Below are 16,113 nucleotides of genomic sequence, written 5' to 3'. Positions count from 1 at the left end.
CGAGCAGTTCCAAGACACCATCTTGCACAGAAATCAAAGAAATCTAAGAATACTAAGTCTAAACTCTTAGGTCATTATGAAGGCAATAAGGTGGGAGGACAGAACACATTTAACTGCTTATTAATTTGATTTAGAACTTTAAATATACAGATATACGGTATATAAGCCTTCAATCTACAATTGCCCCAGGCCCTAATAAATATTGGGAGTGGGTTTGCACAGAGGCCTGTCCTCCACTCCCTGTGGGATTCCACATTACCAACCCATCCTTTTATTCTCTTCTAGTCATCAGGGCTACTTGAAATGCAAAATAGAAATATAAAAGAATTTCTTTAGACCTTCTTTGACAAGGTGCTTAATTTTCTGGGATACTTAAAGCCCTGGGAAACTTTCTCAGCTATAGGGCAGCCACAGTTGTTAATGAGTAGAACATAATCTCTTCTTTTCCTCATCCTGGATTTTCCTGCCCATGAGCTACACACCCTGGGCCCTGGGCTAGAACAGGTGCCCATCTTGGAAACTCTGTCTCAGTCCTTAGGATACAGGGCTAAACACCCTTCCACAGCCTACAGTATCCTGGCTGTACTTCACTGACTACTGACCTCATGCCCCCAGGCACCCAGCCAAGCAGAATGTCCCCAGGTCATTCATTTGTCCTCTGCATGGACTTCACTTTCTTAAGAATGCTGGTTACTACTATTATTTTCACAGTAGTTCCTAGATACTTCTGTTCCTTCTGCCTATTACATCCAGCAGATAGCTCCTGGCCTTGCATCTCACCTACTGTCTCCTTCCCTGGCTTTATTCCAGGGATGCTCAAGAAATATTTGCTGGTCATTCTTGAACAAATGCTTGGCATCCTGGGGAAGCTAGGGATTAAATCCTTATCCCCTTAATTTGTCCTGAACAACTTTAGGTAGCCTGAGGTTAGACTCCTATTCACACTTCTTTGAGTCCCTGCTCCAAACTTCTGAGATAGAGCACCACTGTCCCACACCAAGTCTGGCCTGCCTGCACTGTGATCACCCTAATCCAAGAGCACTGCAGATGCCTTCTGGAGAGTTGCTACCATCCTCCCAATTGCCTCCATTTCTTTTTTTTCTCTAGACTATTCTCTACAATGAAGCAAACTAAAATAATGATAATTATTAACCTTGTGTGGATGATAGCCTTTAATTCTCACCACACACTTATAAAAACAAATTATCTCCATTTTCAGACAAAAAAAATAGAGACTTGGTGAAGTTATATGATTTGCTCCAGGGCCCACAGCTAACAAGCAATGGAGTCAGGATTCAAATCCCACCTGTCTGATTTTAGGATCCACAGTCTGGCCACAACATGAGACTGCCTTCCAGAAAGAGGCAGTTTTGTAGAAGACAAGTTTGAACAGAAAATGCCATGTTCATGAAACTGAAAACCCTCAGCACGGTGTGGCAGGTCCATCAACTTGGCCTTGCACACTGTTGTCCCCATTCTCCACAGCAGCCTCAGTGGGCCTTTCTACTCCTTGAACAGGGCTTGATTCTGGGCCTCAATAATCCTACACTATGGCTTAGAATCTCCCCTCCTGCCTCTCTCTCCCTCATCTTGATTCCCTTGGTGAACATGAGAAACATTGCTTCCTTAGGGAGGCTGTCTCTGATCCAAGAACTGGAAGACCCCCCTGCTGGAGGCACCCAGTTATGATATATGCTTCAATAGCTACCATTAGCTAAGTGTCCCTACTGGTTGACAAGAAGTTCAATGGTACCCACCCTCCTTGAGCCTCCTAATTGTTGAAGATGAAAATGACACAGATTGTTATTTTATAAGAGTTGTGACAGATTCAGAAGCAGGGAGACAGTTAACTGTGGGGGAGCCTGAGCCATCACTCAAGACCGGGGACCTTTAAACTGTGTCCCCCTTGGGGAATGTACTGAAGCTCCTCTAAGGGTACTCGGGCATCGGTCTTCACATCCTAAACTTCAATGTGTACTCTTCTCCAAAGCGGATCTGCCTGTGAATGGAAGGCCTCTTCCTTACTTCACACACAAGAAAGGTACACCTCACAGCTACACAGAATCTCACTGCCCTGCGTGGGAAGCTCAAAGGCTCTAAGCAAAGGGATAACTTGAAACACGAGTGTTGTGAGAGGGAAAGACTCACCACTGAAAACAAATCTTTTTTGGAAGTCAAATGCTTTCTAACCCTGCTTCTACACAATGGAAAGCACCCAATCATCCTGTCAGGTGGTGTATGAAAAGAATCATCCTTGATTCTTCAGCGACAGATAACTTGGAAGGAATTCAAGAAACAGGATGGGATTGCTCTCACAAAGCTCTTCTGTTCTCATCCACTCATTTATGTGAACAAGGTTTCTCACCACTGATATCTATAAAAAGTACTTAACTTCTATAGAAATAAAAAACAGCAATATAATTGATGCTGAACATTCATCCCTTTATCCTAGGACTAATCAGAGGGGAAAAACGTTTCATCTATTTATCTCATTAAGAGATCTTTCCCCCCAGATTTTTCCTTTTTAGGCTTAATATCAATATTTATAACTTTAATGTTTTGAAATTGTTTTAACCAACTGTGTAACTTTTTAACACTTATGTGCCTTACAATGACAGGATATAAAAGATTACGTATCGGGATGCGTGGCTCAGTGGTTGAGCATCTGCCTTCAGCTCGGGTTGTGATCCCAGGGTCCTGGGATGGAGTCCCACATTGGGCTCCTGGCAGAAAGCCTGCTTCTCCCTCAGCCTATGTCTCTGCCTCTCTCTGTGTCTCTCATGAATAAATAAATATAATCTTTTTAAAAAAGAGTACATATCAATTTATAAACAGTTTGTCGAAAAGAAGTATGAGAGAGATCAATTAGAGAATTATAAACATAAAAATACATTACAGTAGGAGAAACCGTTGTGGAGAAAATGGAATGGGAATAGTTCAAGGGGAAAAACAAGGAACAATTAAAATTTCCCTAATGTTAAAAAAAAGCTTATTGTACAACACCACACCTTAATGTAAACTATGGACTTGGATGATAATGGTGTATCAATGAAGGTTCAATGACTATAACAAATACATCACTGTGGTGGGGGATGTTAATAGTGGGGGAGGCCATCTATGTGTAGAGAGCGTATAAGAATTTTCTCAATTTTACCATGAACTGAAAACTGTTCCAGAAAATAAAGTCTATTAAAAAAAAAAAGCTATTCATGTGCTGCTTACACAGATGCTGGTGGGAAATCAAATTGCCTGAAACTGTATTTTTTTTTAAGATTTTATTTATTTATTCATGAGAGAGAGAAGCAGAGACACAGGCAGAGGGAGAAGCAGGCTCCATGCAGGGAGCCCGATGTGGGACTTGATCCCAGGACTCCAGGACCACGCCCTGAGCCAAATGCAGGCACTAAACCACTGAGCCACTCAGGCATCCCCTGAAACTGTATTTAGACTCCATTGGATATTTTTTTAAATGTTCATAATATATTGCTCATTGCTCATTGCATTATTTGCATCTACTTGAACTAGTGTTGAAAAACTCTGGATGTGGGGTGCCTGGGTGGCTCAGTCAGTTAAGCATCTGCCTTCATTCTTCTCAGGTCATGATCGCAGGGTTCTGGGATCCAGCCCCACATTGCGCTCCCTGCTCAGTGGGGAGTGTGATTCTCCCTCCACCTCTGCTCGTGCACATAGTCTCTCAAACAAATAAAATAAAATCTTAAAAAAGATCCTGGATGTCAACAATAGGTTTTACTGGTTCTAATGCACTCTCAGTATTTAGTAGTGCTTAGGTTTTTATCTATCTTTAAGACTGTGGGGCCATTTGTCAGACTTTTCCAAGTTTCTTCTCTTTATTTCATTCCCAGCCAATTTTGCTTATTTGGCATCTATTCCTAAAGTTCTGGGTTTGGGTGAAATATGGATGAGTGAAGTGTATGTATGTAAAGCTGTTGCTTGATGCCCCTGGCCACTTCCCTGCTCCCAGCCAGGAAGACAAGGACCTAGTTGAGGAATGGTAGGTGCCCCTGGGGTCAGGCTTCCACCAGCTCTGTCAAGCACTGAGATGGCAGGAATAAAACACTCCAGACTCTGAATATAATGAATAGTACCCATGATTATTATCAGTGATTGTAGAACCTTCTGTCATATCATAACCTTCTGCAGATGGCATTTCACTCATCGTGATTCACCACGAATCATTTATCTGCAAGATTGAAGCTTAAACATCAGCTTTGTGCACCTGTAAAGAGTAGGGCACACTCCATGCAACAGCTTCAGTCATGATAGCAAAGTTGGATCACACTGTGGCAAGGAAATGCAGTCTAATATAAAAGAAAAGTAGGCAGTGGTCGTTGCAATTGGATTTTTAAAAATAACCAAATGCTGAAAACTAACTTTCCTGAAAATGCATTTTAAATGAATCCCATACAATTATGACTGCATGAACTGTGACTGGAAACATTCATTTCTGACTTGTTTTTTATTTTAATCAATATAGTATTTTGACAAGTTTCTTTCCCACCAGTTTATCTGAATGCACCGTCACTCTTTGTCTCTACCCTCACTCTCCATGGTCCAGCCATATAACTATTTCCCGTGACCTAAATGCACATCCTTTTTTCTTCCTGGACTCTTCACACACCTATTGCTTAGAGTTGTCGCTTCCACTCTACTCTTCCCCTGACTAATTCCTACAAGTTTACCAGGTGATTGCTTGGGCATCAGTTTCTCCAGGTAAATTTCCCTGCCCTCCCTGTGCTCCACAGAAGCTGGTGCTCCATCTCATCTCACAGCTTTCCAGATCCGATTCTCACTTCCCACTTCCCTTCTTTGCCCTCCCATCCTCTTTTCTTTAACACTTATTTTGTTGCCTTTTCTTCTGGTTTATTTGGACCATATATCACCACCTTCTACTGAAGATAACAATTTTCCACAATTTTTTTCTGAATCCTAAGTTTATTAATTGTATTGATTTATTGTCTAGAAGGTCTTTTACATGCTATTTTCTGACAGGTCCTACAGTATTCTGTCATAAACACAATGTTGGTTTTTCCTTTTAATTCACCCTAAATCAGGGCAAGATTGCTCTTTAGTCAGTATCTGTCAGCAGGCAAAAATCTGTGGTTTGCCTTGAGCTGCACTCTCTTTGCATCTGTGCAGAGGGCATTTTTTCCTTAGAGTTGGGACTGAGGGGTTAACGGACTCCCCAGTTCCTAGTTTCATTGCTCTTCTAACCTTGGGTATTATGAACTAATATAGTAATTTCAAAACTAAAACTCTCAGCATATATCTTCACGAAAGCTCTTCTGCACTATCAGTAGCACCTTGTGCACTAGGACTTAATCTTAAGACAGCACCATGCCACAGTCTCTGTCCTATGCCACTCTCATGTTAAAGCTGGAAGAGCAAAGATTATCTTCATTTTTGTATCCTCCATAAATAGCACAGGTTATACATGTAAACAGATACTCTACAACGTTTGCTAAATCTAAGCAAATGGAGTGAATTCTACTAAAGCCTCATCATATAAGTCAACATGAGAAAGATACTCAATATTCTGAAACCTTTTGGGAAGAACAGTCTGTCTTTTCCTTTTATAATTTCTGGTTAAATATCTTTCTTCACACACAGTTTCTAACTAACTCTTTTTTTAAGGATTTCATTTATTTGAGAAAGAGAATATATGTGTGTGAGCACAAGCAAGGGGAGAAGCAGAGGGAGATAGAAAGGCAGAAGCAGATGCTCGCTGAACAGGGAGCCTGATGCAGGGCTTGATCCCAGCACCCTAGGATCATAACCTAAGCTGAAGGCAGATGCTTGACTGACTGAGCCACCCAGGTGCCACTCTAACTCTTGAAATAGTTCCTAGTCAGCACCCTAATCCAGCTGGGCCTGATGATCATGCTGTAGGCTCACAGATGTTGCTCTGACTAGTGAGTGGAAGCAGGTATCCATTACGTACTACTCTGTTCTGGGATTTGCCACCACATGTAAGTGTTGACAATTACATTTGAAAAATAACTAACAACCCAAGCGAAATACAGGATGTATTTGGATTTTTGAATCAACTGCTTGAGACACTGCTTGAGGACAAAATCTAAGACAATTAAGCAAAAGAATCTACAGGCTGTGTTTCCAGAAGAAAGTTTCTCCAGAAATACTCTTCCCTACTACAATTTGTTATTCTTTTGGTGTAAACTTAAAAAGTTGTTTCTCTTAAAAACTATCAAAGGGTCTCAATATGTAGCTTTTACAAAGGGACTGCAGATATTTCAAAATTACGAGGCCTCCCTTTTTAGGAGCCATGATATCAACATAGGAAAGGTCACAGTCTACTTCAAGAACAAGGAGAGAGCCCTAAGGTTAGCATGCTGAAGTAGTAGTAGTTATTCACACAGAGCACTAATCAGAAGATAGATTATCCAACCAAACACTGAGAAAATGGAAATACCTAAAATTAGCAGCTTCAGAAATGCTTCCACTTCCATTATGGTCTTTAAATGTGATTGTAAATTAGAACAATCCACTTATTTGGTTTTTAAGAACATATTATTATTCAGAAAAATTCAGCAGGAGGATTTCTGCTTCCTCCTATGATAGAGTAGCTTGTAGTTAGACCAAAGCTCCACAAAAGCCATCTGTGCGAAGGCTTTGGAGAGCTATGAAGGCAACCAGCACTCAAAGGGCCAAAATCCAAGAGAGAAAGGAACCACAAAGAGGTGCTGAGACATTCTGAGAGCCATATTTTCTCCCTGGTGAGAGGCTGAGAATCATGGGAGAGGATCTGAACGGGTACCTCATAGAAATGGAAATATTTACATGGATAATAGACATTTAAAAAGGTAGTCAAATCATTGGCAATAAAAAATTCTACTTAAAACCAAAGGAGATACCACTACACATTCATACAGTATAACTTTTTTTTTTTTTTTTAATGGCAACACCAAGGGCTGGCAATGATTTGGAATGACAGAAATTCTCATACAATACTAACAAAGGCAAATCATGCAATCACTTTGGAAAACTGCTTGGCACTTTCTCCTAAGGTTAAATATGTGCATCACCTATGATCCAGCAATGGTATTTGTAGGCATATATACAAGAAAAAAGTCTACATATATTCAACAAAAGACAGGTACAAGAATGTCTTCAATAGCATTACTTGTTAAAGCCCTGAACTAGAAACAAATGTCCATCAATAATACAACAGATAAACTTATTTTGATACAATCACACAATGGAATACTAAATGCCAAAGGAAAAGAACAAACTATGCACTGCCGTATGCAACAACATGAATGAAGGTAAACACCAAAGAGTATTATGGTATGATTCTGTTTTATATAAAGTTCAAAAGCAGGAAAAACCAAGGCCAGAGAGGTCCAAATCATGATTCTCTTGGTAATGGGGATCACGGGCATAAGTGAGTCTGCTGGCATACCACTCCTCGACATGGGTGGTGGTTAAATGGGATGTGCACTTTGTAAAAATTCATAGCATATAGTTGTGTTTTGTGCACTGATTCATTAGATGCCACAGCAACCTGCAGATTCACTGATATTCATTCTCCTCTTCCTCCTCTTGGTTAATACAATACTATAGCCATGTGACATAACTCCTGGGCACCATTTTTTATAGACTCAATGTGAAAGGTTCTTTGTGGAGGAATCATACAAAGTGGTAACTCTGGATGTAACTACCAAATTTAGTTATGTGTATGGTTGTTCAGATAGAGATAGCATTTGTCAGCTCCTTGTGTAGCTCAATATTACCATGTGACTAAGTTCTAACCAATGGGATGGAGGCAGAAATAAAAGTGTCATTTCTAGGTCTTTCCAATAAGAAGTCTGGTTGTATACTTCCCTGGTTCTTTCTTCTCTCCCTAAGGACTGGAAGATGGCCAAGCAGAAAAGCTGCCTTGGGCACTGAGATAGAAGCCACCTGTTGAGGATGGCATGGCCTCCTACTACATTTATCCACTTATGCCTGGACTGGTATGTGAGGAAGAATCAATCTTCTAGGTGGTTCGAGCCACTGATTGTGGGAAGTCTCCTTGTTACAGAAGCTGAGATGGTACCCTAACTAATATAGGCATTAAAGCATGCCACTGAAGGTAGTTATGCTTTGAAAATTTTGTACAGTTGATCCCTGAACAACTCAGGTTTGAACTGCATAGTCCATTTATATACAGATTTTTAAAAAAATACAGTACTATAAAAATATTTTCTCTTCCTTATGATATTCTTAATAATGTTTTTTCTCTACCTTTTTTATTGTCAGAACACACTGTATAATACATAACATACAAAATATGTGTTAATTGACTGTTTATGTTATTGGTAAGGCTTCTCAGTCAAGAGTAAGCTATTAGTAATTAAGTTTCTGAGGAGTGAGAAGTTATACACAGATTTTCTTTTTTTTTTTAAAGATTCTTTTCTTTTTTTAAAAAAGATTTTATTTACTCATTCATGAAAGACAGAGAGACTGAGAGAGAGAGAGAGAGAGAGAGAGAGGCAGAGACACAGGCAGAGGGAGAAGCAGGCTCCATGCCAGAAGCCCGATGTGGGACTCGATCCCGGGACTCTAGGATCATGCCCTGAGCTGAAGGCAGGTGCTAAACCGCTGAGCCACCCAGGGATCCCCGCATACACAGATTTTCAACCACATGGGTGATTGGCACCCTTAAATTCCCTCCCCACCCCACTAAGCGTTCAGGGCCAACCATACTTTTACTGTTCAATATTTGTCAAAGACAATAGTATTTAATTTCTTTGTTGTAGTGTGCCACCACAAAACCTAGAGAAGACTCTACAAAAAAGCACAGTGTAGAGGAAAGAGTATTTTTCTCATGAGAAAGCTAAGAGTATCCTTCTATTTTTGCCTCTAGTGATATGGGTCTTTTTTTAAAATTATTTATTTTAGAGAGTGAGCAGCAGCAGGGGGAGAAGCCAAGAGAGAGGGAGAGAGAATTCTCAAGCAGACACCCTGCTGAGCACAAAGCCCAAAGCGGGGGCTCGGTCCCAGGACCCTGAGATCATGACCTGAGCTGAAATCAACAGTTGGATGCTTAACTGACAGTCACCCAGGCACCCCAGGACTTGTTTTTTTTTTAACCTGTAAAATATAAAGGTGTCTGGATGTCCCCAACAATCTCATCTGTGTCTAACATTCTTTGACTTCCAAAAAAGTCTTAATGACCCTCATGTAATTACAGTTGGCTAGAGGCCACCGTGGGAAAAGGTCTACACTTCTGTAACATCCTTGTACATATGACTTGAAGGAAGCCTTTTCAAATATGGAGAACAATGTTTTTTATTATGTGGCCTGTTTGTAGAATTAAATCATAATAAACCAGACATTTTCTAGGTGCTCTCTTTAATTATTCCAGCATCAATAAGCACCAAATATTAGCAACAACAAAAAGCAATGTCTTTAAAACATGAAGCATTAATGACTCTTAATGCAACACGGTATACTGAATTAATGTAGCCAAATGGAAATAAGGACAGAAGAAGAGGATTAGTCAACAGACAGATATGCTTTGGACACTGAATCCAAAGAAACAAATTGGTTTGTTTTCTGTTTAAATCTTTCAAGGATCTATTAGTTTACATATGATATAAGAATTGGGTTTGTGTTTTCTGAAAGGAATAAATTTGCATTATTTTGTGAGACAATGAATGATGTTTGTTAGTACACAGGTAAGACTAAAAAAATATCCTCCATACTTTATGTGGTTTAACTATATACAAGTTATCTTACCTGGGGGTTCTTAAATACAGCATATTTTTCCTCTTTCTCCAAAAACAGCACTTTATTTTCTGTGTCTCTTGTCCAGTCTGACAAGACTTCAATAACATTTTCATGGTCTTCAAAAATCCTTTCTGATGAAACAAGAAAGCATTCTTTCGGACTCAAGACATTAGGGTTTCCAACAGAGAAATAAGCTAGTATTGAATTAAACACAATGCTTTCTACCTCTCATTGGTTTTTAGAAATTCTTCATTCTTACATAATGCCACCCTGTAACACTCCTATTATGTTTCTTCTTCAGTGCCAGGTCTTCAACTTATTTTCCATAAAAGAGTACAGCAGATGAACATACAATATTGTGACAATAGCCAGTCACTTCACTTTTCTCTTAGCATTTTTTACTTTAAATAGTCCAGATGGAGGTAGACATCTTATTCATAAAAAGGACCATGAAGCAATAATTGACTAAACAACTCTGAATGAAGCTGTGAGACATGTGACATATTCTCTAAAATATTACCCCAAAGACTCTAAAAACAATATATGCATATCTGAGCCAAACGTAAACATAAAGGAAGGCTTTTCATCTCTCTCTTTGACTCAGGGAGTTAAAAAAAAAATCCTTCAAGAGGTTGTTTCAATATAGACCTTTTCCTCCAGAAAAAAAAATTCACTGAAAGCTTCTAAGGCAGGCAATTCTGGATTCCATCAAGCTCTCCTGAGAGAAAAAAAAACTGTTCCAAGTGATTTTGACAATGAGAAGTAAAAAGAATATTTCTTTAATTGCTTTTTTACTTTTTTTTCCCTCTCCATCAATTTCTACCAACTGTCCTTTGCTCTTTGGGACTGAGCCTCTTCAACTAGATAAAATGAGTGGGGATGGTAGAAGGGGAAACATTGATGTATGACAGAGTTACAGTATAGTTTAAAGAAGGAAACTCTAAAGATATATTAGCTGACAGATATACAAGCCCCCCCACCCTCCACCCCGGTTTGCACAGTTTACTAAGCATGCAGTAAGAGGTATCATCCTGTCACTTTCTCTTCCTTATGGGACCACTAGAGAAGTGGCAGTAATAATGCTGACATGCCCCAAGGTGTGGTTACTTGCTACAATCCAAGTTTCTTCACAGAGAAATGAGGAGGCAAGCACTGAATGTGACATAAGAGGAGAGTGATTTATGGGAAGTCTTGAGAGCCTTGAACCAAATTCTTCTTAATAAGAAACAAACCCATCGTAAAGGAAACCCACAGGTTTTTGGAGTAGTTTATCACTAGGGATGGGACTTACCAATTTGTAGTTCTGGGTAGATTTCATAAAGACACCAGTCTACGTTGCAGTCACAATGGGTTTTCTCAAAAAGGTTGTCTAGAACATCTCGGGCCGATTGCCGCTCATCCACCATTAATGACTTAGTGCTGTTATCATTCATATGTACCTTGACAACAAGCTGAGGATAAAGCCATAGAGCAGCCAGTAAATTTCAGCAACTGGAGAAGGTCACGAAGATGAAGATTTCAAAGCTGCTATTGTTTCTGTGAATAAGTAAGAGTGTGTCCTGCAAAGTCACTCAATATGAACTGATATGCTCAGTACTTGTCTAAGGCATTAAGAATACAGAGGCAGAGAAACCAATTCACAAAAACAAAAACAGAACAAAACAAACCACACATAATCAAGTCCTTGCCAGCCTTCAGGCACTCCACATTCTGGTGAAAGAGAAAACAGAATCAAAGTGATGGCTTCCTGCTTTCATAACATCTTCCTGGCACTTACTTATTCAGATTTATACTGGAGCCCAGAAGCATTTGATTGAAAGTGTATCTATAATAGATTCTTCTCTTTTGCTTAGCTGAAGTTGAGTCATATTTCATGCAACCCAAGGGTTCTAAGATACACTTAGATTAACAATGCTGGTTAATCTACAATTCTCTTGAAGGTCAGCAGTGCAAGTGACACAGCATGCTTACGGGGGCAAATAGGCTGTGTCACAGCAGAGTATGTTTGAGATTAGAGGTGGATTAGGCAAAATGAATGAAGACAGAGAAACTAGCTATTATGAAGGCACACAGGCAAATCAGTGATCAAGCTTACTTTTCATTTCATTAAAAAAATATTCTCCAGCACTGATTTTACCATCAAATTGGTATTTATCCCAATACAGATCTGCAGGGTTTGATGGGAGCAGAATTTACTCATATTCAGTAAGGACATAGGACTTTACTGTTTTCTTCTGGGCAATTTGGCAAAGTTATTACACCTTCTGACTCCTCCCTCCCCAGAGAGACCATGATTTTGATGTAATACAATAGAATTAATTCATGAAATAATACAGCCAGAGTTTGGATTTTCTTTGACACCTGTGTATTTGTAGTGCATTTCTGATTATAGTAGTTGTTATTTATGAGTGCTACAGGTTATAATGGGGCCATCTATTTAGTCTTTAAAAGGAACACTGGAAATGTGCCCACTAAGTCTCAATTTACTACACATGTATGTTAAGGGAAGATTTTCTACGACTCCTTCTGGGAAGACTTGTGCTCTTATTCTTTACTAAGATCACTGATCCTACCTAATTAAGTGGGAAGTAGCTTTAGTTAGAGTCAATCAAGTTAAGAGTCTATCTTTGAATGCAAGGCCTTTCCCTTTCCAGACAACACTGCCCTCACTGACCATCAGCCTGCGGTGCCTGCAAACTCAACACACTACACACACCAGCAGAGAATGCCTGGAAACGTCGCCAACCAGAACCACTTGATAATACTCTTGCTTAAATTTCTATTCTAACTTGAAAAGAGAAGTGTGAAACAGCTAAAGACAAGTTCTGCCTATCCTGTTGGCCCATGGTTGGTGCTGGTTACTCACACGTGAGACTTACCATTATCAAACAAGGGGACAAAGGCCTGGAGAGGCCAGACTACTGATATTTCTTCCTCCCCAAAAGTGTGCATTAGGTTCTGAGCCCCTGAGAAAGTGCCCCTCCTGTCCCACTCCCACGTAATCAGAATGTTTTCAAGATCAGATTATGTGGAAGTGGGACAGGAGGGGCACTTTCTTAGGGGCTCAGAACCTAACGCACACTTTTGGAAATATTCTGGGGTACACCTGGGTGGCTCAGCGGTTTGGCACCTGCCTTCGGCCCAGGGCCTGATCCTGGAGTCTCGAGACAGAGTCCCATATCGGTTTCCCTGCATGGAGCCTGCTTCTCCTCTGTCTGGTCTGTGCCTCTCTCTCTCTCTCTCTCTCTGTGTCTCTCATGAATTAAATAAATAAAATGTTAAAAAAAAAAAAGAAAACATTCTGTAGTGAACAGAATGAAGAGTGCAGTTTCTGTGGATTGTTACACAGAGATATGGAAGACAGACTGAGGGTGTGGGTGTAGATAGAAATCTGGGTGAGGGGCCTGCAGGAACCACAAATTGAAGCACTCTATATGCCTTCTCTTCTCAACACCTGCACACTGAGAGTGTGCACACAGACATCAGGGCAGTAAAAGTGCATTTCTTCTCCCCAGGATCATTCAAATTAGACCTTTATTCCAGCCTTGTCTGTAGAATACTTTTTTCTCCCTTGAAAACCTGTAAAATCTATACCCCAGAAACCTCTTGTTGGATTGTTGTTTTTTATAGGTTTGTCTTTTCATGTATTTAAAATGTGCCACAATGTCAAAGATACACTCATCTGACCTGAGAAATGAAGCATGGAGGGTTGCCAGAAAAACAGAAAATCCCTTGAATAGGATGCTTTCCTAGGATTTATTTTCTGTGTGTGGAAGGCATAGTCACTGTTCTCTGCTGAGAATTACTGCTGTAGAGAGGCTACGTGTCCTAAGAAACACTGCCAATGTTAGGATTGAGAAGACAATCTCCCTGACGCAAAAATGTAACAATGTTTGACCACATTTCATTTCTGCATAGGGATCCTGAGAAAATAAAACATATTTTGTTTTTGTTTTGTTTTGTTTTTACATAGAGGAAAAAACCACATAATTTGACAGTGATGAAAGTTGTTCTTTTATTTTTTTGGCAGAAACTGCAAACTAAATTTAATCCACATGTAGTTATGAATGTCTACAATTATAGAACTTAGAAAATTAAAAAAGCAAGAGAAGGCTGGTGACTTTTAGCAAGAAGAAATTATATTTACTATTCTTCACAGCTTCTATAACATTTACAAGCTGAAGAGTAGCTACACCAACACATAATATTGCTAGATCCCAGTTATGTGATTTAGCAAGCAGAGTGCTTTTCATATTTACACTGTTTGATAGAGGGTAGAATGATTTCAGCATGGAAAAAACCTCCCCTTCTTAATCTGTTACAGTAAAGACTGTATGGTTTTTAAAATTTCTTCTTTTTCTTTTGCAAGTTGTTAAATAAAAAATATCCTAGCCCTAAATCCTTTATAATATATATTTTTTGCTTCCGTGCTAAAATTCAGTTAGGAGATTGTTCTCCTGTGTCACAGAGCTTTAAAGCAAATGAACATATGAAATTAACAAGTTTCCAGTTCCAAAAGCTTAGTCACATTAAGCTGTGTTCATCACTTGCAATCCAAAATGATGTCAATGCCCCACAGAGTACTTGAGGTCAAAGTACTTCAAAGAGACTTGATTTCCACGTTGCAGATTATGTATGAGCACATCTTAGTTATTCTCTTAATGTTCTGTGCTTAAAGGCTTTTGTTTTAAGGGATATGTTTGGAGTGTCTGAAATCAGACCAAATATACAACATGGCTTCTTAATTTTCTCTCCTTTCCCACTGATCAGGGTGTCTTCTGTTTTACATCTTCTTTGTTGAGTCAATACAGGCTCTGCTTAGTGTTTACTGCTACAATTCACCCACCTAAGTTATGGAGAAGTTCTCTGGCTTTCTGATACATTGCAGGAAACAGCTGCCATTCTCCTACCCGCCTCTTAACCTCTAGTTGAAGCAGATCAACTCAGCTAGTTGTCCTACCTTTTTATTTAACAATCAACTTCTCTTTTCACTTCCCCTCTGAAAATACAGCCAGTGTGGCCCCCTTTTTATAAACAATACAGTGGTTTAAAATAGTTTAAGTAACTATGAATTTTCTTTTTACTCATTTCTCTTTGTGTTTTTATCTGACAGGTAAAGTCATTGACCCAGTGCAGCCCACAATGATGGACAGTGAGCTGCTGTGCCAGAGTGGGCTGTAGAATGGGCCACTCTGATTGTGATCCTTTCCCCTACAATCCATTTCCCACACAGCAGCTGAGATGATCTTTAAAAACCAGATATTATCCCCGATTTAAAAACCCTCAAGTGGCTTCCCAATGAACTTAAATTCCAGACTCTTTCTTGGGCCTGTGAGGCTGAGTGGCCTGGCCTGCCTCTCTGACCTCAAGTCCTCTTTACTCTCCCTCCTACTCAATGGCTCTCTGAGCAATGGCCACACAGTCCTGCTCAGGGTACTGCCTCCTCAGGGAGGCTTCCCCCATCATGAGGTCCATCTAGAAGTGACTTGGGCACTCTCCATCACTTTTTTCAGCTTTATTTTCTTCCTAACACTTGCTCCCCTGCTAGAATTTAATTCTACATAGGCAGGGACCTGACCTGGTTTATCTCTGTAAACCCAGCTCTTTGAACTGGGGCTGCACCAGAGATGAAAACACAAAAATCCCTGGAAGAACTTCTGTGGGGGTAGAGAGGGGATGTAGGCAATAAACATAAACATGATAAACAGTAGAGTGGATATTATGTTGGCTGGTGATGAGTACTGAGGGAAAAAAGAAAGTAGGGAAGAAGGAGGGGTATTGTGGGTGTGTGCATAATGTCAGATAGAGAAGGCTTTATTGAGCAGGTGACCAGACCTAGGGGAGAAACAGAGAAAACCCACTGGAATCTGGGGAAGAACTTTTGAGACTGGGTACCATAAAGTGCAAAGGTCTTGAGGTCAGGGCATACCTGGAGTGTTGGAAGAGCAGTGGTGACACCAGATAGTGAGAATGGGGTAGGTGGTGGGGGACATGTTCTTGCATGTAGAGAACAGGGGAGGATAATGGTAAAAAAACTTCATGCATGTTTAGAATGAACAGGATCAAACTGATCTAGGAAGACTCTCATAGATGAACCTTGAAAGTCTGAATCCAGGGACAGTTGAGGACTATTTACTGAATATCATTCAACATGTATTGAACACCTTCATTCAAGGAATCATGGGAGGTGCTATAGGAACATAGAGTCTAATGTTTTTCCCCTAACTAGAAGTAAAAAGTTCTTAAGTGGTCTCAGACATAGCATATGCTTCAGGAACTGAAATAAGACTATTTCGTCTTTCTCCTAAGTAACCAAATTAACTATTATCAACACCTAATTGCTATAAGGTAAGTGCTTCTATT

The 16,113-nt window shown here is 39.9% G+C and overlaps 1 protein-coding gene across 2 annotated transcripts in view; it reads right to left on the bottom strand.

The window, feature by feature from the left end:
• Window positions 1-16,113, bottom strand: part of APBB1IP (amyloid beta precursor protein binding family B member 1 interacting protein) — a 99,958-nt gene that overhangs the window by 32,833 nt on the left and 51,012 nt on the right. For both annotated transcript variants that reach the window (XM_026013671.2, XM_072742076.1), the window contains exons 6-7: window positions 11,042-11,201; window positions 9,760-9,881 (exon numbers count right to left, since the gene is read on the bottom strand). In XM_026013671.2, coding sequence (XP_025869456.1) covers window positions 9,760-9,881; window positions 11,042-11,201 — 282 coding nt within the window. The remainder of the gene's footprint in view (window positions 1-9,759; window positions 9,882-11,041; window positions 11,202-16,113) is intronic.

Source organism: Vulpes vulpes, chromosome 2 (assembly GCF_048418805.1).
Source record: "Vulpes vulpes isolate BD-2025 chromosome 2, VulVul3, whole genome shotgun sequence".
NCBI classification, from domain to species: Eukaryota; Metazoa; Chordata; class Mammalia; order Carnivora; family Canidae; genus Vulpes; species Vulpes vulpes.
Note: the sequence above shows the minus strand (reverse complement) of the source record. Positions and strands in the feature narration are given on the sequence as shown.